Below are 23,712 nucleotides of genomic sequence, written 5' to 3' on the forward strand. Positions count from 1 at the left end.
CACTCGTTGATTTGACAGGTTGCAAGTTGAGGCGACCGGGTTTTAATACGCATGTCATCCAGATGGACGGCTCCCATCCGACGGGTTCCACCGCGCATCTTGACGATGCCATGTACTTCGTAACTTACAAGCTCGTTGCCGCCCGACATGTTACATCAGCCCTTGATGAATGCCCAGTCCTGGATCTGCATTTAGACATCGGCGGAGGACCCCGCGACGCGCGACCGTTTCCTCTTCTTGGGACCCCCCCCTGGCCGGCCGCCCCTTCACACGCTGCTCCAACTGTCACCGTCCTGCGGCGCTACGGGGACCCGGCCCTCTACGGGCCCCGCCTCCGCAAGCCTCCCGTAAATCACAGCTCCGGACGGGCCCACGTGTGCGGTTTCCGACGGGACTTCGGCACCCCGCGCGCACACAATGGCGGAAGATGTGCGTCTTCTTGCTGGAATCTATACGGAACTGGCCGTAAACGAGCTTGACTCCCCCTACAGACATGGCTGCAAATATTTCATACGGGGGCAACCGCCAATGATCAGCCGGAGTAGGCTCTGAGACGGCCCTGGCTTGAGATGCGGCATCGACGCACGTGGCCAGGCGCGCGTGCATTCCAGGCTCACACTCTGGGACTCGGCACAAGAGCTGTTTGGGGAGCCTAGATATTATGGTCTACCTGTCTGAGAATCTGTAAATAGAAAAGAGCATCCTGAGTCGTCTGGAGTGCAACCAGTTCAATTCCTTCCTTCAGTCGTGGGACAGGACTGTATCATCTCTCTCGTCATATTTGGGGCCGGCAGTTCCACCATGGCAATCACTGAGGTCGACAACAAAATGGTGGTGGATAAGCAGGACGGCTCACGCGATGAGGGCGTCGTGAAAGACTCGTCGGATGTCGTTGTTGAGACAACCGCGCAAGTCGCGCCCCAGGTCAACTGGGCCTCATCCATCACCATGGTCATGGTGGGTGGTATGGCACTATTCTCGGACGGATACAATGCCGCGATTGTCGGTTTCATGAATCCGGTCTTGTCACGGCTTTATCCCGACGACTACACCTCGTCCATCAAGACAAGCGTTTCTAACGCCTTCTTGATTGGCGAGGTATTCGGAATGCTCTTCTTCGGTTGGGCGATTGACAAGTTGGGCCGACGCAGTGGCATCGTTTGGGCCACCATTTTCCTGGTCCTGGGCATCATTCTCGCGACCGCCTCTCACGGGACCACCAACACGGGCATGTTTTGGATGCTCATTATTGGACGCGGCGTCGCTGGGTTTGGTGCGGGAGGTAACGAAGAACTCCGATACTTCGAGGCGTGCGACAATGGACTTGGCTGACGAATTGCCAGGCGAGTATCCTACCTGTGCGACAAGCACTACCGAAGCCAGCGACGAGAATGCCCCTATCCGACGTCGACGAGGGATCCTCACGGCCGTTGCTACGGACTTTGCGATTGACCTTGGATTCGTTGTTGCTGGTATTGTTGCCATCATAGTTCTCGTGGCATATCACGAACGCCTTGGCGATGGCTTGTGGCGCGTCAACTTTGGCATTGGCATCACATTGCCGGTTGTTCTGCTCTTCTTCCGTCTGCGCCTTGTCAACTCGACCCAATACCACAAACACGCCATGAAAAAGCAGATCCCCTATGGTCTCGTAATTCGACGCTATTGGAAACCGATGCTGGGTACCTCTCTTGCGTGGTTCATGTACGACTTTGTGGTAAGGATTGCACTGATTGACCCGGGTGTTATCCTTCATCGAGGCGCTTACAAGCCTGATATAGACATATCCCTTCGGAATCTTCGGCTCAACAATCCTCGACACGCTCAACCCGAGCGGCACGTTGCTCCAGACTATTGGCTACGGCACAGTGCTCAATTGTTTCCTCCTGCCAGGAACTATTATTGGCGGATTGCTCATGGATCGGATCGGCCGCAAGCAGACCATGACTCTTGGATTCGTTCTATGGTCGCTGCTTGCCTTCATCATCGGTGGAGCCCTGAAGCCCATTCTCTCCGTCTTCCCGCTCTTTGTTGTGTTGTATGGCATCTTCAACACGCTCGGAGAAATGGGTCCTGGTGTAAGTCGACAAACCGCAGCAGTACGATGGCGCTCGGCTAATACGTGCCCTCTTTCTAGGTCGCGACCTTCCTCTGTGCTGCCGAATCTTTTCCCACTCCGGTGCGCGGCCACTTCGTCGGCCTCGCCGCTGCCGTAGGCAAGGCAGGTGCTGCCATCGGAACTCAGGTGTTCAACCCGATTCAGAACTCGTTCCACGACGATGAGAAAGGCGTGCAGGGGGTCTTCTTAATTGGCGCTGCATTTGCACTGACTGGTGCTGTCATCTCATGGTTCCTCATCCCCGACCAAGAAAAGGACCTTGAGAGTGAGGACGTTCGCTTCCGGCGCTACCTGGAGGAGCATGGATATCACGGCGTGTTCGGAGAAGATGTCAAGCCCACCATCTCCGCGAGTACGGCTTAGATGATGATGTATATAAGTGACTGATTCATAGCCATCGATGATCAAAATGGTCTCTTGCATCGTCCAACAGGATGCAGCTCGCATTCCCATTGCTCGCTACAATTGCAACTAGCCGTTCGATCGTCCTGGTACATCGGGCTTGAAGTGTTTCATCAGTGTTTTGTTTCCCAGCCTCTCCACCTTCCTCCTAGCCCTAGTTTCTTCTCTTCTAGCCTTGTCCAATTGCTTCCTTCTCGTGGCCAAGACTGAGCGGATCTCATGACTTGGCAGGAGCGCCAGCGTGTTTTGATCCCGAACGCTCAGCTGAGAAAGCCGTGCGGCGAGAATAGCTGAGCTCGACTCATCTTTCGCAGCAACATCCTGACCTACTCCTCTCGGCTGCTCCGAACCGAGCTGGGCATTTCTCGACCCGTCAGATACTTCTTGTTGGGTGGATCGCGGCCTGGCTTGCGCCTCGCGTAACGCTCTGTGGCCGAGAAGCTTGCCTGATGGAAGCCGCAAGGACGCTTCATCTGGTCGTGCGAGATCTGCCAAGTCATGGTATTGCGACTCAGGAAGCTCATAGAAATCTTCCGTATCTGCGGAAATGTCGAACCGGCAGTGTCCCTTGGCCGTCATATGCTGCTGAATGCCTTGAACTGTGCTGCGCCGCGTCGTGCACAGGATGCATTCGCGGTATCCGAAGATGACGACATGGAGGTACCAGATCAAGGTTTGTAGATCGACAGCCAGGCAGCTTTGATACGGCACAATGAAGCTGTGCACCGAAGCCATGTGGGCGACATTGCTCTCGAACCCGTCACTCTCATCACCGCAGAACAGGCATTGTCGCGGATTGAACGATGGAGCTGAATCTTGGCCTTCTGTCTCGTCCGCGTCGCTTTCCGTCTGACTGTCAGTAGACTGATCCTCCGCCGACCATGGTTCTATAGCTGCCACACTGTCGTCTGTTCCGTGGCTTCGGGGAGTCGGCACGGCGGCTCCCAGAGTCGCCACGCGACACTGCAATTTGTAGACGCTGTGATGCTTTGTCAGTCAGAGTCCAGAAAAAGGATGTGCTCTTCTACACGTACTGCGAGTCGCTTTTTGCGTGATGCCGAAATTCCGCAGACGTTGCGAGCGGAGTATCGCAGAGCCTGCAATGAAAGGCAGCTGGCGCTCTGTCCATGGTCGCGTCTAAAATCTTTTCCGGGCTACAAGCTTAGACTTGCCGTCAATCCAGCTGGGCGTCGCGCTGAGCGGCTTGGTAAGAGTTTGGGATGGGCGCTGGTTGACCAGCAGGCTGCTCCGATGCGATATGGCCCCTAATGTACGAATTTTGACATTTGGAACCTCGCGTCTTGTTCCGCCTAAATCCGGGTATCCGGATGGAAACTCCTTGGTGCCAAGTTTCGTTGCTCACATGAGCTCACTACCCCACGATGCAGGGCGCAGACTGATGCTGAACTGCTGAAGCTAAACCACAAGACAAGCTACCATTGGCCCACCAGCGAAACCAGAGCTAAATAATAGGCGATCAGTGACTCACGCATGGATGGCTCACTCTGGCGACTCTTGAATCAGCATCTTTTCTTTAAATTGCTCAGCACAGAGACTCCATTCCAGGCGGTTTGCGCCAATGTACACGTTGGGATCCTTGCGGGCAGGCTATTAATCTGGCCCTTGTCGAATACTGCATCCTGCGGTCGCGATGGTTGTGGCAGGACCCCATTGATGCTATCGCGAAGAACATTTGATGCTGTTGGCTTCACATGCCTACCCAGTAGTTCCCCGACGGTCGCCAAATGTTGAACCCGTAACTTCTGCATTATCCTGAGAGGTATGCTTTCGATATTTGTCAACTAAAAATTATCAAGGTGATCTCCAAGTCGCCCCCTTTCCCTAGGCTCATGCGGGGCCATGTCACATCTCTTTGTCTTAGCACGGGGTCAACGCCTTACCAAGCGAGGACATCGCATTTCGCCACCGTGGCTGATCTACTCATCAAGCAGCCAGAAGCCTCAAAGATACAACTATATGCGCCCTGACGTGAGAATAAGAAAGTAAACGTGCATGCGCCGTACAGGGATCTGGAAATGAATGATATCCCAAAGCAAGAGTGGCAAGTGCCCGTCGTGCAAATGATCCCGCATTTGTTTCGCTAGACTTCTCACCGAGGGCCCCCAAGGCATGCAACCAGCCGAGAGAGGCGATCGCCTTATGCACCAGCAAGTCTTCCGGGCACTTATTGATTGTTGCGTTTCAGCTCGTGCGTCATGGCTCCGCCCTGCTGAGGCCGTCGAGGGTGACAGGCGGCCGAGATATTAGGTTGGAACTGCTTCCTCCGCGACTGCGAGCTGGACCGGAGGCTAGACAGAGTGACACAGGTGGTAGCACAACTGATTTAGTCGCTTTAGCGAGGATCATCCAAGTCACTGCTGGAGCGATATGGGCTTGCTCCGCAGTGCCGAGACTGATGCTTCCTTTCCTGTGGAGCGACATCGTCAAGTCGTGCAACCACACACCCTATACGCGACTTCTCCCTTGGTCATAATAATTCCAGGTGTCGAGACTCGGTGGCTCTCGCTATATAAAGCAATAAAAGTACGTATGCTGCCGTCAAAGGACTTTTAACATCCGTATCAAAAACTCGTACTTCTGTGTGCGATTGTAATCATCCCTTGTGTCAATTCGACAGTACTACGCCCGAAATGAAGTTCTCCGAAAAGGCCACCCAGGAGCTTCAAGCTGTTATGCACGATGCTGTCTCCCGGCCAGAGGGTATACCAGGCGCGACTGTGGTCGTCGTCGGCACCGATGGCACTGAGCTCTTCGCCAAGTCAGCTGGCAAACGAGGCGTTTCGGGCACTGAGGACATGGCGTTGGAGCACATTTTCTGGATTGCCTCGTGCACGAAACTACTAACTGGAATTGCCTGCCTGCAGCAGGTTGAACGTGGCTCTCTGAAGCTGGATGACAGTGACCAACTTGAGAGTTTTTGCCCTGAGCTCAAAGACTTCAAAGTGTTCAACAAAAATGGGGGCCTGGAGCCCAAAAGAAAAGGCATTACACTCCGAATGCTTCTCACGCACACGGCTGGATTTGGGTATCCATTCTTCAACGAGAAGCTACGAGATTGGTGCATTTCCGAGGGCGCGCAGATGTCTGCTGCCAGTTTGTCAGACATGAACGCGCCGTTGTTGTTTCAACCAGGAGAAGGCTGGGAATACGGGGTATCGTCGAGTACTTTGAGCTATCCTGAGAGAAATGTATCGCTGACAAGTATAGATTAACATTGACTGGGCAGGTATTGCATTGGAGAGAGCCACGGGTACCAAGCTCAACGACTACATCCAGACCCATATCTGCCAGCCTCTGGGTTTAGAGAACGTGACCATGTTTCCGACGTCGGAAATGAAGGAAAAGCTCGCGTACATGCATCAACGCTCGCATGATGGGACTTATTTGGCTCGTGACCATTTCTATGAGCAACCACTCAAGGCTCAGACCAAGGAACAACAAGATGCCATATTTCACAGCGGCGGGGCAGGCATGTTTGCCAAGCCACAGGAGTTCTGTCGTAAGATAAACAAATTGAACATCTTCAACAACATTGCTGCTTACATTATACTCTGCCAGGTGTCCTGTCCGTTCTGCTGAACGGTGGAATCTGTCCCAAAACAGGGGCCCAGATCCTCAGAAAGGCCTCCGTGGACGACATGTTTCGCAACTCCGTCCCTCAATTTCCGCAATTTGGCCGCCAGGGCATTCCCGCTGCAATTCCGGAACTGACGCATCCTGTTCCGGACTTGTACCCGACAGAAGGCAACTCGCCACAAGGATTTGGTCTCACTATCATGCTTACAGGCGGTGCCACTGGTCGGTCTGACAGTACTGGGTGGTGGGCTGGACTCCCGAACCTATTCTGGTGGGTAGATCGTGAAAAGGGTGTTGCGGGGATGATCTGCACGCAGATTCTGCCATTCGCTGATCCCGATGTCTTGAGTCTTTGGGGTAGAGTTGAGGCGGGTGTGTACAAGGCTCTGGCGGCAGCAGAAGAACAGGGTTTTTGGAATGAGACAGGCTTCGTGCAAAGACTTGCCAAGGACTATGATGGACGGGGCACTTAGAGACTCAGTATGACAACTCTAGGTGACCCCAACCAACTGGGGGTTTCTTTGTGCGCTTCCTCTTACACTTTGAAAGCCTTTATGCCACGACTATGTGGGAATGATGTAACAGTCGCCAGCTAGCCGAGCAGCAGACGCAGAAGGGAACAGAGATTGAAGACCCCAATATTCCCGTTCATAAAATCTTCCATAGCAAGCCATTTTCCCCGTTGAGTGAAGGCCCGCGGATAAGGCGACTCGAGTTGACGCGACCGAGTTCGCGAGGCAGGTCATAACATTTATTGAGCTTTCCTTGCGAAAGGATCGCCGCAGTTACAGCATCTAAATACACACTCTACACATCTTGACAAAGGCACGACGAAGATCTCAATCATGGCCCAGTCACGGCGCTGCCTGCGACTTAGCCACGCCACCTGGGTGCGATTTGCATATCACCCACAACACCGTCGCCGGCGACGTCTGTGTCACTCAAATTGGCATTGCGATAGAGAATACCGGTTTAGATAATACCTTCTTGTCCATAAAGGCTTGTGCAGACGCCAGTGTCGATGAATATTATCTCTCAATGAAGCGCACCGACACGAGCGCGACGACGTATACCACACAGATGAGCGAACGGAAGAAAGCGCTGAGAGGTTGTTTCTCCCCAACAAGAGGGCAGGTACTAATGCCAAAGAGTCGAATTTGCCAATGTGAGCGTGTACGAATTGACGGCTCCGGTTCTTGCCAATGGGAAGACAGTAGCTTGCCACGGGCCATTGAATGTTAGACTCGAGAAGTTCCCGGCATCGGAGCAGCCTAAGTCTCCATGAAGTTCCTGATTTCATAATCTTTACCTTTCAATAGACTTCGACACTGCACTGCGTGTGAGTAGCCTCCCCAGGTTATGGACACTTCGGGACGTACAGTCAATCATGGTTTGCCAGATCTCGTCCATGTAGAAGAGAGACGAGATGTGCCCACCGGGAATTATCTTGAGCGTCGCATTCTTGTAGTTGGCAACCAGCCAGTCGTTCGTGCTTCCACCCACGTGATCGTTATCTGAGCCGATGACGAGGACTGGCTTTGAAGCATGATGCTCATCCAAGGTTGCTGGATTGAAGCCCCAGTCCGCGTGGATCACATCCGACACTTCAATAAAGCCTTCCCAGGTCTGGCAACATTTAATAGCATTGTTGGCGAGCCTAGTGATGAATTCCTCTTCCGTCTGGCCTTTCTTCTTCAACCATGCGGCGAACGTCGCCCACTCGTCTGGATCCATCCGAGCAAAGAGCGTCTGGTTGAGAAATCCTTTGGCACCGTCCAAGGTCTTGAACTTGGAGGCTAGGACGCTGCTGGTGAGACGCTGTAAGAGGTGGAAGGGGACGAGCTGCGACGGCGGGCCGACGGAAATCCAGGTCTGCCAATTGAGCGACTTTGCATGATCGGTGTGGTATTTGAACGGCGAGAAGCCAGCAAGAAGCATGCAGCCTGCAATCTTTCGGCCGGCGGGGAAAAGGTCGTAAGGAGCCCCAAATATCATCTGCGCCTGGACCGTTCCATATGAGCCGCCTGCGACGTACATGGTGTCGAAGTCGCCCGTGGGGTATAGGTGAGCTAGTAGAGCCGTGAGGTCGCGTGCCAGCGCAGTGTGATACGACTCCCCTGAGAATCGAGCGCTTGACCTGCCCATACCCGGGAGTGTTGGTGATATCCAGTGGACACCGAGCTCCTGGCAAGGCACCGGGACCTCACGGGCGCTGCCAACGCTCATCAATCCACTGAAGAAAAGAACAATCGTCCGCGAGTCCGGCGGGCCATTGTGGGCGAAAGCTAGCTGTCGACCACCGCCAAGGTCCAGGATGTGTTCCTCGTCGCCTTTTTGGGCATCGTACATTGCCGGCGAAGTCATGACGACTGCGAGAGCTCTGTTTCCAGAAGGGCCTCTGTTTTGAATCACAAGCGTTGTGAATCCAGCTTCAGATGAAGTAAGCCATGCGCAAATCGGTCAGGACGTCCCGCGATGATGCTATTGTTGAATGGGGGGTGCCAGGAAGCGCCGCACAAGTCTCGGTCCTCACCTACGATGGTGCTGTCAGGAATTGAACTAGTTGTGCATTCGGTTGCCATTTGTGCTTTTCAAGCGGGAGCCTTGCCAGTGACGCGGCCCCTCAGGTGGCGTACTTCGTATTGGTCTCAATTCAGCTGCCTGGTGATATCCCCTGCCCCGCCGATACCGGCAACACTGTAGTGAATGAAACGCGGGCCGCGACAAGGTGGCTCGCGGAGTCTTACACGTTGCCGAAGGCCGTTCGAGAGGGCTGGTCCAGAGGAGGGTACATGCACCCTGGACGGCTCCAGCCATCAGTTGCCTTTCTGCTGAGCGTTCGCGCGCGGGTATCCGACTACGCAGAAGGCTTTGTAGTACGTACGGTGGTCTTGGGGTCGGGGCGCAATGACCGCAGATACGTGTGCAGATCTGTCAATTACTATCCTATCGTTACGAAGCACGGAGTTATTCACGATTGCCAGCCTGCCATTACGGACTTCGCTCATGCTGCCGCATTCCTCGGGCTGGTTAAGCAACGGGTTCACATTCCATAATAATAGCGCGCGCGACTCAGTCACATTTATTGTGGCAGCCGCAAGCCCAGGCCTCTGGTCCGTGGTTTTCTGCAACATCGCGCTCGCGCAGTGGTTGCCGCCTTGCCTTGAGCTCTCTACTAACTAGACGCCGGAGCCAACTAAACCGGAATAGAAATCCATCTTCGTATTAATGCAGGATTCCGATAGGAAGAACCCAGTGGCGGGATGAACTTTGGCCATGAACGCCGCGGCAGGCGTTTGAGTGTAGGCAAAGTGATTGGGAACCCGATTCCAGAATGACGTACAGCGAACGGTCTGCAGGCTTTAACCCTTTTCACCAGGTGAAGGGAAAAACAGAAGACTGTAAGTCATTTAGCAGAAATGCCGCGCTCCTAGTTAATTATTGTCGTCATACGCTTCACATCCAGAACATTACATTGGCAATTACTGAGGGAAAAGTGAACGACACATTAAGGATGAGCCATGTGTTGTGTAGTCAAACGTTAACGTTTGCATGATCTGCGCTACTCGTGACGAATTTAGAAACACATTCCCTATGATGCTTCCCTCTGTGCCTGCGCTCCGTCTCTGCCCTTGCTTTAATATCCAGCTTCGAATATCTTGCCGGTGCTGACATTGATCTTTGACCAACGACCCCTCGCCATATGCTTGACGAACTGCATAGGCCAGTAGACATGGTACAACCACCACCATGGCCAAGGGTCCCAAGCTTCAAAAGTTCCGTCTTTCCAAGTGCATGCACGGTGGATGAAGGCCTGTAACACTTGCCAAAAAGTGACAAGACTCAGCACTCCCCGTGCCGCGTGCCAAGCCGGGATCGCAACATGCTCGACTAAATCTTGGCCAATCCAGTAATACTTGTCTTGACTCTGGGCATAAAGCGGCTCCAATCGAAGAGGGCGGGTGTGGTCAAGGACCGCCAGGTACTCATCAGCCATTTCTGGCAAGCCGCCCAACAACACCACCGCCGTGTGCACTCTCGGGTTGCACTCGATAGGATAGATATCGATATCGTGACCTTGCTTTGTGTCGTTGCCGCCTCTCTTGACAAGAAAATCGAAGCTTACATGTCCGGTCCAAGTATCGCCCCCAGACGCCACTATTGTCTCGGTGAAATGAAGCATCTTTCTGCTCAGCTCTGACTTAACAGGACTGGGCAAGGCGACATAGTGCATCAAGAGGTCAGATGATGGGCACGCGACAAAGGCCCGAACGCTGCCACGCACCACCAATGCATGTGTGCAGTACTCGTCGCCTTGAATGAATTCTTGCACGATAAACTCGACACCGGGCCCGAAAGGGATGGAGTCTATGCGCGAGATCGTCTCTTCAGCAGTTCGAAGAGGGAGGATCGGCTTCTCGAAGCGCGCAAGATCATTGACACCCTCCGGTTTGACGACGTATTGTGCATCGCCTGGACGAAGCGACAAACCTCCTCGCGCGGACAAGAAGTCCACAAGGGTGGTCTTGTCAGTCACGGTTTGGGTGTCAGGCGCGAGAAGGCCCAGGGAGCGCGAGAGCTCTATAAACCGTGTCTTGCTATCCAGCACTGCAATATCCTCGATGCATAGTTGGACTGCTTTGGCTTCTGTGTTGCGCTCGATGTACTCTTTGGCCCGAGCGTCGTGCAGGGCGGCGACCACATCAGAAACGGATATCCAGAGATTCACGCCTTCCTGTTGAACTATCTGCGCAAGTCGCTTGAGGTAAGGGTCTTCGGGGACGTCTTTCTCCGAGGGGTGCCGCGTAACATGTGCTTGGCTTGGTCGGGGCAAGACGTAGAATGCATCCAGTGCCTTCGACACCCGCCCCGGCGACAGGCGTTTGCAGTCCGCGCCGATGACTCTATGTCCTTGGCTGTGAAGTAAACGGGCAATAGTGAGCCCTTTAGCCATGCCCATGCCATTGACGAGTATGGTTCTCTGCCTTGCGTTGTCGGCACGTCCATGGCGTCGGGCGCTGGATCCAGCAATTTCCAGTATTGAAAGGACCGCAATCACGATCGTGCTCAGGGGCAGGATGGCCAGGCTTAGACATAGCAACAAAAGGTTTTTGAGGAAATGGACGGTGTAGCCACCCATGTTAGCGTTTCATAGCACACACAAGGCGCCAGACATGCTTCAGGAAGATGTGCATTGTCACAGGCTCTGGGCGACTGAAAGTAGACCTAGGACCACTTACCTTGACGGAGAATTTACATCACCTAAGTGGAACACGTCATTGATTTGTTCAGCATGACGCAATGACTACCAAACCGCCAAAAGCAGCACAGGTGCAGTTTATTCACGTTTCCCGAGATCATTATGTGTCCCATTTGCTCATACAATATACATTTCAGTTTTTGTCCATCTATAGATACTGTATAACCCTGATGTGCATATTCCGCGACACTCTTTTTAAAATCATAGCCTCAGGAATTCTTGCCAATGCATCTGGTAATCTCTATCCCGTCCTGACGAAGTGTTAGCGATACTTCCGTATTGACGTGCTGCAGGGCACTTACGGGAACACCCGTAGGCTCAAAGCTATTGATCAGCTCGCTTTGGTAGACCAGACTTGGATCACCCTGCAGGCCATGGTTCAAGTGTTCGGCTCCCTGTCGTTCCTCGTATTGCTTGGAACACTTGTCATCAAATGAATCGACCTCATCCGTTCCCTTTGCCCCTCGCATTTTCTCTTCTACCGTACTCCTCACGTAGGCAAGGTACGGGGGGTTTCCTGGCTTGATGACATTATCGGCCGCAAGCACTGTGCCTGGACGGACTAACGACAACTGCTCGCATAGTTTTAGGTCAGGTGTGTAAGCGGGCTTGTAGTGATCCAGGAACAGAATGTCAATTCCTGTCAATCGGCCCTCGGCATGTAGGCGCCGAAGAGAGCGGTCGCTAGTGCCGACCACGACTTGAACAATGTTCCGAAGACCGGCGAGCTCGATCAAGCTGCTGGCCACGGCTGCAAATTCCGGATTTCTTTCGAGACAGATGTATTGTTGACCACCGGCGCGATGCAAAGCGTCTCCAAAGAGTATTGCAGAATAGCCAACATACCCTCCTAGCTCAACCTGTGTTGAAGCGTGAATTGACGGCCAAGCGAAAGGGGTTTCAGGGAGTTTGGGATGGGCGCCTATACCATCGTGCGAGGTCGCACCTCTGCTATCAATTTCGTGACGATGGCCCCTTTGGCTTCGCCAACGTTCATGAGGTACTTCTGCGTCCTTGCGAACTCATCAATAGCGCTCAAAACCTTGCCCGGCGAGCCGCGGAGGGAACCAATGTCTGGTCGACCATATACATAATGTAGCAGCTCAATCTCACGCCCATCGTCAAAGTAGACATCCTCCTGAGGAGCGTACGCTTGCTTTGAGTCGAACGGAACCATCTTGTCTGCTGGGATTGTCGACGAGAGTTGATGCGACTCCAAAGACCGTCTAGAGGTTGAAGCAGTCCCCTCGACAAACCGGAAACCCGTTTCCTGAACAGAGACAGGCAATTCGACGGGGCATCGGGTCCTTCTTTCGGCTTCTGAGCTTCGGTCAAGTCGTGGCATATCGATGACGCGCATATCCCCTCTCACTATTCCGTTTGCATGGTCTCCGGTGAGCCGCCTCCCGGCCGTTGCATGAAGCTATACTTCTTAGCAGCAGGCTTGGGGAGTCGCGAGAGTTCCTTTCCCGTCTGAAATTGCGATGTTTCTTGATCGACTTTGTGCCCGGAGCCATTGCGATTGGCTGGGGCTGTCTCACTGGCTGGCTCAAGCTTGTAGGTACGTGGCTTGACCCCGGATGGTGTGACCGATGACACGCACGTTCTGTACGACGTTGCTTTTGCGTGGACTCCCGCCTCTGAAGAGCCTCCAACCTTATTACCCGCCCCAAAGCTTTTGCCCATCCACACCACGTCGATGCGACCTTTAGCCCCCAGACTCCGTTACGGAGCTCTGATTTCGCATCGACATCATGAGTCACTCGTAGTGACCCGTGAATAAGGCGGTGGGGATGAAGACCCGTATTTTCACCGTGTTTCCATTTGTGTGTCTTGAAAGAAGCAAGACGTGTGAGGGTGTCGCGTCCCATCGCAGCGTAACAAATGGAGAAGGCGCGAGCATATCTCCACACCAGCTGCTGTAGAGCTCCTCGAGTCGTTCGGTCATCCAGTGCTTCAACGTTTCACTGTCGACAGACGTGGTCTAGGCTAAAGGCAACAGATCAATGTGGCTTAAACCAAAGCTCGAATTACAGCTCGAAGATGTCAGCGTCAACGACTACACCGCAACCTCTAGTCTGCTACAGCGTTCTCCAAGTTGCAGGAAAACACCCCAGTTGCCGATATGCATGCAAGTCCACTGACCCAGGTCCAAGGAATAAAAGCCATAGCAGCCCAATGCAATTACAAACGTTGAAGTACCTTCGTATCTATTGACACACTCAGAACCTTGATTTCATCGTTTCTTGCAGTCTTTCAGAGTCCACGGTCCCCGTCCATCAAGATGTCCGACATGAACGCAACCGTGACCGAGGTCGCAAACGGCTTCAACGTTTGTGGCTACGAAAAGATTGAATATGACTTTGCATTCCTGGATGGAGTCTTTGACTCGGCAAATCTGCAGCTCGCCAACTGCTATCGTAGTTGGGGGCGATGCCTTGCCGTCATGGACCTCAACATCTTTACCCTCTACGGGGAGACCATTGAAGCTTACTTCAAGAGCCACAATATTGATTTGACGATACACAAGACCATGATTGGCGAGAAAGCCAAGAGCATGGACACGCTGCTGAGCATCGTTGACTCCATGAACGACTTTGGTGTTTATCGAAAGGAGCCAGTCTTGGTCGTTGGAGGAGGTTTGGTCACGGACGTAGCAGGGTGAGGATGAAGCTCACCGTCCCATCATGCCCTGGATTGTTGACTGACCACGCCATACGCAGCTTCGCTTGTGCCGCGTATCGCCGAAACACAAACTACATTCGGGTTCCGACTACCGTGATCGGGCTCATTGACGCGTCCGTGTCCATCAAAGTGGCCGTCAACTACGGCCAGTACAAGAACCGTTTGGGCGCATACCATGCCCCCATTCATACATTCTTGGACTTCACGTTCCTCCGAACACTTCCCATGGCTCAGATCCGTAACGGATTCGCGGAGCTCATCAAGATCTCATCCTGTGCGCACAAGGAGACGCTGGACCTTCTTGATGAACACTGCGAGGATCTCATTGGCAGTGCTTTCGGTCGGTCCGACGCGTCTTCTCAGGCTCTTAGTGAGGCAGCAGATAAAATTTGTCGGGCCGGTATCTTGGAGATGCTCAAGCTGGAAACTCCGAACTTGCATGAAATCATGCTCGACAGAGTCATTGCTTACGGCCACACGTACGTGCTTCGTCCGTCATCTATGCCCGACTACTGACATTACAGTCTACAGCTGGTCACCTCTGCATGAGCTAGTCCCCAACCCGCCCCTGCGCCACGGCCACGCCATCTCCATCGACATGGCCTACTCGGCAACGCTATCTTTCCTTCGAGGTCTGCTAACGGCTGCGGACCACCAGCGACTGCTTCAACTCTTTTCACGAGCCGGATTATCCATGGACCACGATCAATTCGACGGGCCACTGCTTGAGAAGGCAACTGCCGCCATCCTGCGTACGAGAGATGGCAAGCTCCGCGCTGCTGTCCCCGTCAGCCCCATGGGCGAGTGTACATTCCTCAATGATGTCTCACAAAAGGAAATGCTGGCTGCGTTGGAGGCACACAAGCTACTCATGAAGGCATATCCTCGTCACGGCGCAGGCATCGATGCATTCGTGGATGCCAGTGACACTGGCTACACTGTGCACGGACAAGCCGTTGAGTCCACGATGCCCGAGTACACCACTGGCAATGGTGTCTGCAGTAATGGTGTAGGGGGTGTTACTTACAGCCCCATCCCCTCGGCGGATGCGCCGTCGCCGGTCATTCAGGGCATCGGCGGAAACAAGAGCCTTTCAAACTTGGCTCCTCGGCAGATCGCCGTGACCGTACAGGATGGAGCTGGCGAGAGCTGATTGACAAAATTTGACATGAATTCTTTTGGCCTATTTTGTCACGGGAAACGAAACGTTGCATATTATGTCAGAGGGAACGAAGGACGCGAAATGTGGTGTAGACACCATATGTACTTGTTACGGTACAGCAAAAGTCCAAACGGCATTTGAACCTTGTGATTCGCATTAACGACCACAACATCTTCTCTCAGCCCTAACCGTTGGTCATATCTAAAACACAGAATGACTGCGATCTCTGGCCCGTGGGCATCACTTGTTGCCCTGAGCTGAGACGTGGCAATGATCGATTTGGACATTGTAGCCCGTGCTTCAATGTTGACAACATGCCTACCAAAACACTACCATGCATGGCGATTGCAGCAAATATGGATATATTCGGTCGGGACTGAGCATCCTGGTGCATGCCGCGGGCTGGGAAAGGTTGTTGAAAGCCATGGCTCGCTCTACTTATGAATTGGCTGCGGGTGAATATGCGCCGCCACCAAGGAGGCACGCATCTTGCGTCAGCACTTCGGGTCCAAGGCAGGCAAAAGCATTAGGGAACTGAGACACAGGGAAGCCTGCTAATGTGCACCAAGTTAGAAGACTGATGACCCCAAGTACCGCAGGTCAAGGTTTCTGTTCTATAAAGCGCTTCCATTGCTCCGCGGCAGCAACACAGACTTACTGCGGTGAGTGAGGTTGCACCTGTTGTTCTCTTAATCTGTCCCCATTTCAAAAAATTGGGGTCCAAATCCTTCGTACTGTGTTCGCTTGGGTTGTACTGGAGACGCGTTCGTTGTGCCTGTGGGGGACCGCGCAGTATTACTGTCGCGAGGCGCGGGACGAGTTGAATGACCTAAGCTCACTCACGGCCGTGATTTCGAGGTGACGACTGGCAGTGCGTACCGTGCATGAGTTGCGGCCCATCTCACTTGGCCATTGACTGTCGAAAACAATATTTCGGCTCTGGCGACACTTTTGCCACGTGGTGCAATTGGTGCACAAAGGGTTATTAAGACAAAACTGCATCGTGAAGTCAGGGTTACATGGACTCAATAGACGAGAAACCTTGTGGATACATGGCAACTTACCTTAAGCGTCTGCTGTTACATTTCCTGTGCATCGCTCTCTCTGTGGCCTTCTTCCTCTTCCCGTCAATTCTATAGACAATCCCTCATAGCTTGCTACTCGTTTTTTTCGCAATTGGACAGTGCCTTGACAGCCATGGATTTGCCTACACTCGACTTTTCCTTGTTCACGCAAGGCTCAATACAGGAGAGGAAGAATGTTGCAAGGTCTCTTGTGTCGAGCTTCAAGAATCATGGATTTGTCAAACTTACCAACCATGGCCTCCCCGAAGACATCGTCAAGGCATACATGAAGGCAGTCAGTGCCCTCAATACTCGACTACTACCTAGCCAAATCCCAAAGTATCGTACTAACGAGCTTGTCAAGGCCGTCGATTTCTTCGCGCTGCCGACAGACGTAAAGATGAAGATATCCAACCCTCGTGGTCCGAACCCGCAACGCGGATTCAGTTGGGTCGGTGCAGAACAGACGTCTAAGCTGAGGCCCGAAAACCTGAACGGCCAAAAATCATGGGATGAATTGATGGACGCCCGAGTAAGCTGTGTGCACCCTTGCTTTTACGTGGCTCCGTTCATGGCTAATTAAACTACGTAGGAGCACTTCGACGCCGGCCCGCCAGGCGACAAAGAATTCCCTAACAAGTGGCCCTCCGACAAAGAACTGCCAGGTTTTCAGCAACTCATGGAAGGTTGCTATACCAAGTTTCAAGATATCTGCCTCAAACTAATGAGGGCAATGGAGGTTGGTCTCGACCTTCCAGCTGACACGCTCGTGCAGAGGTGCCAGCCAGCATCAAGCGAGCTTCGTCTCAATCATTATCCGCCGACCGACTTGCGCCAATTGGCCGAAGGCAAGGTCAAGCGAACCTGGCCGCACACAGACTTTGGGATTATCACACTGCTATTCCAGGACTCGGTCGGCGGCCTGGAGCTAGAAGATCGTTCCAAGCCCGGCACCTTTGCGCCTGTCCTGCCTGGCAATCCTGACGGCCCGACAGAAATGGTGGTGAACATCAGTGACACCTTCCAGCGATGGACCAACAAGGCTATTATGGCTGGGGTTCACCAGGTCTCTGTGCCACCGACAATGAAAGGACGCACCGAAGGCTTCTGCCCTGAGCGCTACTCAGGCATCTTCTTTTTCAAGGCGCATCGTGATACATCGGCAGGTCCGCTGCCTCACTTTGTCACGGAAAAGAGACCGGCGGCATACGATGAGATCACGGCGCTTCAGTACCAACAGCGAATGACAAAGGTGCTGTACTAGAGTGGTTGAGGGCTCCCGGGGCTGGTGCACCAGGCCGGTGCGGTTTCCACGGGCATGCGTGAGCATCCAAGTAGAAATAGTGAAGCCATTGCCTTGAATTGGGAAAAGTTACCTAGACTGCCAAATTCGTAGGAGATGCTCGGGTTTATTGGCTTACACATTCTCCTGGCAGGCCGTCCCGCCCAGCGGCTTGGCGACCTGCATTGCGTGATTACGGGAACACGAGCAAGACGGAGGTAATGCCGAGATACCTAGTCGCACGGGATGCGAATGAACAGCAGCAACGCCGGACCAGGAAGTATTGGGCGCACAGAGCTTTCCGTCCGATTAGAATGTGCAATTATTAGCGGACCGTTCCGTGCCCAGCTCTGCTCACCCCCTGCCTGCGTCCCACCAGCCCATACGCCACCAGGCATCAGTCATTTTGTGCTGAACACAACCGGGGTCCAGGGGGAAACAAACCCTGAACGACTGGAACGCTAGCCTCACCATGGCTAGAGTGTCGCGGGGAGCCAATGTTGGGTCGCCGCGGAAGCGGGAAGTGTGTCAAACACCCGCACACAGGGACCACCCCCGAATGGCCTGGCGGCTTGCCAGGCGAGATGGGAGCTGAACCCCTAGATAAACCGAAATGCTGCCAGGGTCGAAGCCGTGCACTGTTGGATCTTTCTTTGGGTCACAGCTGGCACGCTCGACGGACCCAAAACCTCCAACAGGCTACGCCGTCGCAGGCTCCATCAGTTTCTGTGTCTACTTGACGAGATGTCGTGGCTGCTGGTAGCCTTCAGCGCCCTGGGCGCCTTGTTCGTTGCTCAATCTGTCAGCTCCTTCTTGCGCCTTCGGCACATCTCTGGTCCACGATGGGCGGCATGGACCAATTTGTGGATGGTCGTCAATCAGCTAAGTGGACGAATGCACCTCGTCCTACATGACCTGATCAAGACGCATGGTAAGTAAGGCAAACACGCCAGGCGGTCCACGGTGTACTTCCCCTGGGCAACATTGACACGGCCCCGGACGCTCGCCTTGACCCGTGCACCGAGTGCCATTGAGGAGGTGATGCGAGAGCCTCATGGGGCTGACGTCCGTCTGCGATAGGGCCTATTGCAAGAATTGCCCCAAACTGGGTCGTATGTGGCGATCCTTCTGAGCTGCGACGGATGTGGGCAGTGCGCTCGCCATGGACGAGGTCGTGGTGGTATCGTGGCATGCGCATTGATCCGTACAGAGACAGCTCGTTTTCCACAATTGATGACAACCTCCACAACGCGATACGCAACAAGATATCTCCCGGCTATGGAGGCAAGGATGTGGACGACGTTCACCAGCTCATCGACGACCAGGTCAAGAACCTCATCAGCTTGATTGACAAGCACCTATCCCAAACCAGCCGTGCCGGCGTCATCGACCTAGCAGAGAAGATACAATACTTCTCCCTCGATGTCATCTCGTCTCTCGCCTTCGGCAAGACATTCGGATACATGGAGCTCAATCAAGACAAGTTTGGATACATCGAGATGGCCGGCAAGACCGTCTACATCCTCGTCTCCACCACGCTCATACCAGGCGTCATATCCTTGATGCAGTCGCCTTACCTGCGCTGGCTCGTACCCAGCGTCAAGGACATGGGCGGCATAGGCGACATTATTCGCTTCGCTGAAGACGTTGTTGCCCAGCGCTTCGGCGACGACCCTGTTGTGAAGCGGGACATGTTGGGGTCCTTGGTCACGCATGGCCTCAGCCAGAAGGAGACGGAATGCGAGGCATTGGTGCAGATGATTGCCGGCTCGGACACGACCGCAACAGCTATCCGGTCGACTATTTTATTCATCATCACGTCGCCGCATGTTTACATGAGGCTGCAAAGCGAGATTGACGCAGCGGCAAAGGAAGGGCGCATCTCGGCGCCCATCACCCACGCAGAGGCCCAGAACTTCGAATATCTGCAGGCCGTCATCTACGAGGGGCTGCGACTCTGGCCGCCAGCCGCCGCTCTGTACCCCAAGGTCTGCAAGACGGACCAGGTCCTGTGTGGCATCACCATCCCCGCCGGCACCAATGTGGCGTGGTCTCCATGGACCATGATGCGCACCAAAGAAGTCTTTGGGGACGACGCCGACGTGTTCCGCCCGGATCGCTGGCTCGGACCCAATAAGACGAAGCAGATGGAGCAGACTGTGATGATGGCCTTTGCCGGTGGCAGCAGATGGGAGTGTCTTGGCAAGAACATTGCCATGATTGAGCTCAACAAGGTCTTTGTCGAGGTAGGTGCATCGCAGTCTTTGGGCTTGGATGGGGCGCTGACGAGCTTGACACAGCTCTTTCGACGATTCGACTTGACGCTGGTAGATCCGACGAATCCTTGGAAGTCGTTCAACGCGGGCCTGTTCAGCCAGAGCAATCTGAACGTGCAAGTTGCGTGGCGGCCAAACCCTTCATGAACAAGCCCGTGGTTTCAAGCTGTGAGCTATCGAAGTCGTGTTCCAGCCGTATGCTTTTCATCAGGGGTAAAAATGAGTTAATGGTTCTTCCTTCTATCCTGTAAGAACTGAGGCTTCATACTGCCGATACTCCCATCTCAGTATATTGCTACAGCGTTCGTCACACATCAGGAGGACTAGGTTGCCCAAAGTCTCGGCCGCTAACAATCGCGGCGCGACAGTATGAGCGGACGCTGCGAAGCCTTGTAGGCACCACACTATCCCTCTTACCTCCACTCATCGTCGAGCGTTTCCGCAGCATTACACTCCTTGCCCGTCTTCCCGCTCCTGTTCGGGTCGCTCTCCCACGTCACATCGCCGTTGCCGTTCTTCTTGATGTACTTGTACTCGAAGCTCGTCTCTGACGGAATCTTGACCTTGGCTTTCCAGAGAGGGCCTCCAGACGTATCTTTTGACGCTGCCAGTGGAATGCCGTTGGCAGGAGACCAATTGCTCAGTTCGGTGATGCCTCCCACAACGAAAACGGTCTCACCGGCAACCGTGGTGGCTCGTACGTTGAACGTGACGTCTACGTCGCACGAAGGAGCGGGTTCGCAAACCGAGGGGACGGTGTTCGCTCCCCGCTCACCCCACGAACGTGACATGATGCCCACACGACGTTCAGTGGCGCTGATGAAGGAGGCGTAGGACCAGGTCAGGTCAACCGCTGACTCCGGCGCCCCCGAGTTCCTATCGAATTGCTCCGACAAAGACCCCTCTGCCGGCGTATACTTCTTGCCCACGGCCAGGAAGTCATCGCTATACAACTTGACGGCTTTCGTGATCGATTTGAATTCCTTGCTGTTTTTGTCATATTTGCCGGTCTTGATATCGGGAATGAGGTCCTTGAAGAAGGGCAGCGACACGTCCGTGATGGAAATCGACCCAATTCGCTTCCACTGGTACAGAGCGGCGTATAGCTGCTCGGCGGCGGCGTTGGTGGCCAGGTACCACGGGTTGCCGTTGTAGTACACGTCTTCGGCGTACCGGCCCACGGCTACGGCCCTGCCTTGCGGGATGCCCTTGTTGACGCCATAGATAGTGCGGAACGAGTCCGTCACCGCCTTATGATTTGCGAGGGCCCTCGCAGAGCACGGCTGGAAGGTGGCGTCGGTGCAGTCCGCCTCCGGATCGAACGTGTGGATGGACGAGATGATGGAGTTGACGTCCTTGCCCGTACGGCCGTCATTGACATTGATGTTGGAGTCGATGTACCCGCCAACCCAGAAGCTCTGCATGAAGCATAGCACCTTGGGCGCCGACGCGGCACAGTCGGTACACGTCTTGCCCAGCGTCTTGCCCAGCGCGGCGCCCTCGACCAGGGCGCGGTGCGACGCCGAGAGCGTGAAGAAGGATGACCCGTTGATCTCCTCCCACAGGTCATAGCCTGTCCGGTTCCAGAACCGCGTCGTGTAGTCGAGGTCCTTGGCGATCACTGGCCACACCTTGTCGACGGCCTGGTCGCGGGCGCCGTTGTCCACGAGCCAGTTGGCGTAGAGGATGAGTGCCGTGGCCCTCAAGGCGGGCCCGTCGCGCTGTGGGCGGCCCCATGAGCCGGTGAAGGCGGTCAGGTTCACGTTGAACTTTGGCTCGCCGAGGCCGCCCGAGTCTGGGCCGCCAGAGGGGTTTGTGAGGCCTTGTAGCTCGGCTTGGGCGGAGACGTAGTCATCAATCCGCGATTGGAGCGACTTATCACCGTGGATCAAGCGCTCGACAAGGACCTTGTATGTCAGAGCGGCGTCTCGGCTCCATGTGTACCAGTCTGTCAATGTCAGTCAAGGTACGCATGAAGAGTGCATTCATATAGAAGCACGGAGGGGACGACTAACAGTCGGGATCGGACCTGGACGGGCTGGCCACGACGACGCCGGGGGACGCGCCCTTGGCCTTTGCTCCATCGGGGCCAATGTTTGCGAGAACACCGTCGATGGAGACTTTGTTCTGCTTTTTGATGAATTCTTCGAGCTCGGTGCAGCGGTTGCGGCGGTGCAGCGATGGCGAAGCCGCCACAAGGTCTTGCAACGCGGCGACGGCCACAAGGCCGCTTACCAGTCCTTTGAACATGACGGATGGGTGTTTGGGTATGCCAGGGTGCTGTGATGCAGCACGACGACACAATAGTCATGCGAGTGCGCTCCAGAGCTCCTTCCGTCGGAAGATCCAGACCTTCATTTATACATACACTGAGGAAAGGCCGTCCTATGCTACCTCTCCCGGCAATTCCCCGCCAACTAGGGCAGGAGACGCTCGCCCTGATGCCATTGTGTAAGCGTACCTAATAATGAGGGGCCCCGCGCCGGGCCGTCGTACGTACGTCCAAACTCGTGGCGGCCCCAGGTCTCGGAGAGTCGTCAGTGTGGAGAGGTGGAACTGGATATCGGGCCTTTTCCCCAGCCCACCTGCAGCAATTCTCGTCGGTCCGGCATCCAGCGCCTCGCCAAGAAGCGCGACCATGACCAAAACAATCGGTAGTCCGGGGGGGCCCAAGAAGCTAAGTTCCAGGTTCTGACATGATGTCCGTTCTGTGAGCCTGTGTTCTATCGGCCCTATTCGACAAATAGCACTATGCGACCAATATTGCGCGTGATATCGACATTGATCTTCTGGTTTTTTTTCTTGTCGAAAAAAGGCCAAGGACGACCTGCAGCGCTAGGGGTCAAATTTGCCTTGTTCGAGTCCAGCCGAGGCCGTTGCGATTGACGGGCGGCAGCAATTATGCACGCCATGCGAGCTTGCTTAAGCGAGGATCTTTATTTTGGATGACCAGATGATCGCCCTTTCAATGACTGTTACCTCCCCGCGTTAGTTAAGTCTCGATCGACGACGCTGTTCGGCGCAACTCTGCACGGGGATGATGGATGGGCTTGTCCCTTGACCGGTCTGATGAGTGTAATTCACATGCATGTCTACCACATGCCCACGAAGTTTGTGACGTCGCCAGACTTTTCACTAAGCTTTGTTGCCAATTTTCTTGCCCACATCAAGCTCTTAATAGCGTACATATTATCCTCGGCAGGGATATTGTTTCTTGTTGCGGTGCTCGGCATCAAATGCTTACGTATTGAAATCGGGGCTATGTTCACAGCGACGGACGACATGCCACATTCGGCGCGGCTCTCCCGGTGACAGCCATCCACTGTGCCGGATATACTAAAGTCGTACAAACGTAGTCTTGTAGTCAATGGGCCATGCCTGATGCAAAACATCTGCGTGTGGACCGGGAATGTGTAAGCCTCATGCCATCCATCAAACGCCCACCCGTGGACAAGAGTCAAGATGACATCGACCGATATATATATATATGTATATATATATGTGTGTGGGTGTATTTCTACGTAGAGGATAATAACTTCATTCTACTAAACGCAATGACCTACAATGAGCCTATGCCATGTCTGCAAAGGCAACCGGAAGAACAACGCGAAGGGAAAATCTCAACCATCTTGACTACCCTACATTAGCAAATTCTCCGGGCCCAATCTTGACTGCACGCCGCGATGATAGCAATCACTGTGCTGCTTTTCGCGGAGAGTTGGAAGAAGTCATGTTAGGCAACATCTTTTCGCAATTACTCCAAGTTTCTTCGTTGCGATGCCTCAACTCAAGTATAAACACGATATAGCGAGCCAATACCATAGATCACTGAGAAGTGAGGGTTCAATTTAAAAAGGGGCCGTGA

General features: G+C 54.0%; 10 protein-coding genes across 10 annotated transcripts; 5 read left to right on the forward strand and 5 right to left on the reverse strand.

The window, feature by feature from the left end:
- Positions 1 to 801: 801 nt before the first annotated feature.
- Positions 802 to 2,482, forward strand: JDV02_002890 (uncharacterized protein; the record flags this gene model as incomplete). The annotated part of the gene is made up of 4 exons (XM_047983967.1): positions 802 to 1,282; positions 1,344 to 1,717; positions 1,782 to 2,078; positions 2,138 to 2,482. 4 exons carry the CDS (start codon positions 802 to 804, stop codon positions 2,480 to 2,482), a joined length of 1,497 nt encoding a protein of 498 aa, XP_047839939.1.
- A 108-nt stretch (positions 2,483 to 2,590) lies between these two features.
- Positions 2,591 to 3,659, reverse strand: JDV02_002891 (uncharacterized protein; the record flags this gene model as incomplete). Its single annotated transcript, XM_047983968.1, has 2 exons — positions 3,556 to 3,659; positions 2,591 to 3,500 (listed from the first exon to the last, which is right to left on the reverse strand). The coding sequence occupies exons 1-2, from the start codon at positions 3,648 to 3,650 to the stop codon at positions 2,591 to 2,593; spliced, it is 1,005 nt and encodes a 334-aa protein (XP_047839940.1). The 5' UTR covers positions 3,651 to 3,659.
- A 1,513-nt stretch (positions 3,660 to 5,172) lies between these two features.
- JDV02_002892 (uncharacterized protein) lies at positions 5,173 to 6,591 on the forward strand (the record flags this gene model as incomplete). Its single annotated transcript, XM_047983969.1, has 3 exons — positions 5,173 to 5,694; positions 5,750 to 6,041; positions 6,101 to 6,591. 3 exons carry the CDS (start codon positions 5,173 to 5,175, stop codon positions 6,589 to 6,591), a joined length of 1,305 nt encoding a protein of 434 aa, XP_047839941.1.
- A 263-nt stretch (positions 6,592 to 6,854) lies between these two features.
- Positions 6,855 to 8,650, reverse strand: JDV02_002893 (uncharacterized protein). Its single transcript, XM_047983970.1, has 2 exons — positions 7,498 to 8,650; positions 6,855 to 7,446 (listed from the first exon to the last, which is right to left on the reverse strand). Exons 1-2 carry the CDS (start codon positions 8,480 to 8,482, stop codon positions 7,424 to 7,426), a joined length of 1,008 nt encoding a protein of 335 aa, XP_047839942.1. The 5' UTR covers positions 8,483 to 8,650; the 3' UTR covers positions 6,855 to 7,423.
- A 988-nt stretch (positions 8,651 to 9,638) lies between these two features.
- JDV02_002894 (uncharacterized protein) lies at positions 9,639 to 11,297 on the reverse strand. The gene has a single exon (XM_047983971.1). It carries the CDS (start codon positions 11,256 to 11,258, stop codon positions 9,756 to 9,758), a length of 1,503 nt encoding a protein of 500 aa, XP_047839943.1. The 5' UTR covers positions 11,259 to 11,297; the 3' UTR covers positions 9,639 to 9,755.
- Positions 11,298 to 11,587: 290 nt separating this feature from the next.
- JDV02_002895 (Catechol O-methyltransferase) lies at positions 11,588 to 12,701 on the reverse strand (the record flags this gene model as incomplete). Its single annotated transcript, XM_047983972.1, has 3 exons — positions 12,325 to 12,701; positions 11,681 to 12,238; positions 11,588 to 11,629 (listed from the first exon to the last, which is right to left on the reverse strand). Exons 1-3 carry the CDS (start codon positions 12,553 to 12,555, stop codon positions 11,588 to 11,590), a joined length of 831 nt encoding a protein of 276 aa, XP_047839944.1. The 5' UTR covers positions 12,556 to 12,701.
- Positions 12,702 to 13,662: 961 nt separating this feature from the next.
- Positions 13,663 to 15,304, forward strand: JDV02_002896 (3-dehydroquinate synthase; the record flags this gene model as incomplete). Its single annotated transcript, XM_047983973.1, has 3 exons — positions 13,663 to 14,039; positions 14,102 to 14,542; positions 14,595 to 15,304. 3 exons carry the CDS (start codon positions 13,663 to 13,665, stop codon positions 15,214 to 15,216), a joined length of 1,440 nt encoding a protein of 479 aa, XP_047839945.1. The 3' UTR covers positions 15,217 to 15,304.
- Positions 15,305 to 16,422: 1,118 nt separating this feature from the next.
- JDV02_002897 (uncharacterized protein) lies at positions 16,423 to 17,553 on the forward strand (the record flags this gene model as incomplete). The annotated part of the gene is made up of 3 exons (XM_047983974.1): positions 16,423 to 16,584; positions 16,654 to 16,821; positions 16,882 to 17,553. 3 exons carry the CDS (start codon positions 16,423 to 16,425, stop codon positions 17,551 to 17,553), a joined length of 1,002 nt encoding a protein of 333 aa, XP_047839946.1.
- Positions 17,554 to 18,232: 679 nt separating this feature from the next.
- On the forward strand, positions 18,233 to 20,360 carry JDV02_002898 (uncharacterized protein). Its single transcript, XM_047983975.1, has 3 exons — positions 18,233 to 18,502; positions 18,652 to 19,817; positions 19,872 to 20,360. Exons 1-3 carry the CDS (start codon positions 18,316 to 18,318, stop codon positions 19,992 to 19,994), a joined length of 1,476 nt encoding a protein of 491 aa, XP_047839947.1. The 5' UTR covers positions 18,233 to 18,315; the 3' UTR covers positions 19,995 to 20,360.
- Positions 20,261 to 22,097, reverse strand: JDV02_002899 (Glucan 1,4-alpha-glucosidase; the record flags this gene model as incomplete). The annotated part of the gene is made up of 2 exons (XM_047983976.1): positions 20,261 to 21,795; positions 21,863 to 22,097. 2 exons carry the CDS (start codon positions 22,095 to 22,097, stop codon positions 20,261 to 20,263), a joined length of 1,770 nt encoding a protein of 589 aa, XP_047839948.1.
- Between the last annotated feature and the right edge of the window lie 1,615 nt (positions 22,098 to 23,712).

Source organism: Purpureocillium takamizusanense, chromosome 2 (genome assembly GCF_022605165.1).
Source record: "Purpureocillium takamizusanense chromosome 2, complete sequence".
NCBI classification, from domain to species: Eukaryota; Fungi; Ascomycota; class Sordariomycetes; order Hypocreales; family Ophiocordycipitaceae; genus Purpureocillium; species Purpureocillium takamizusanense.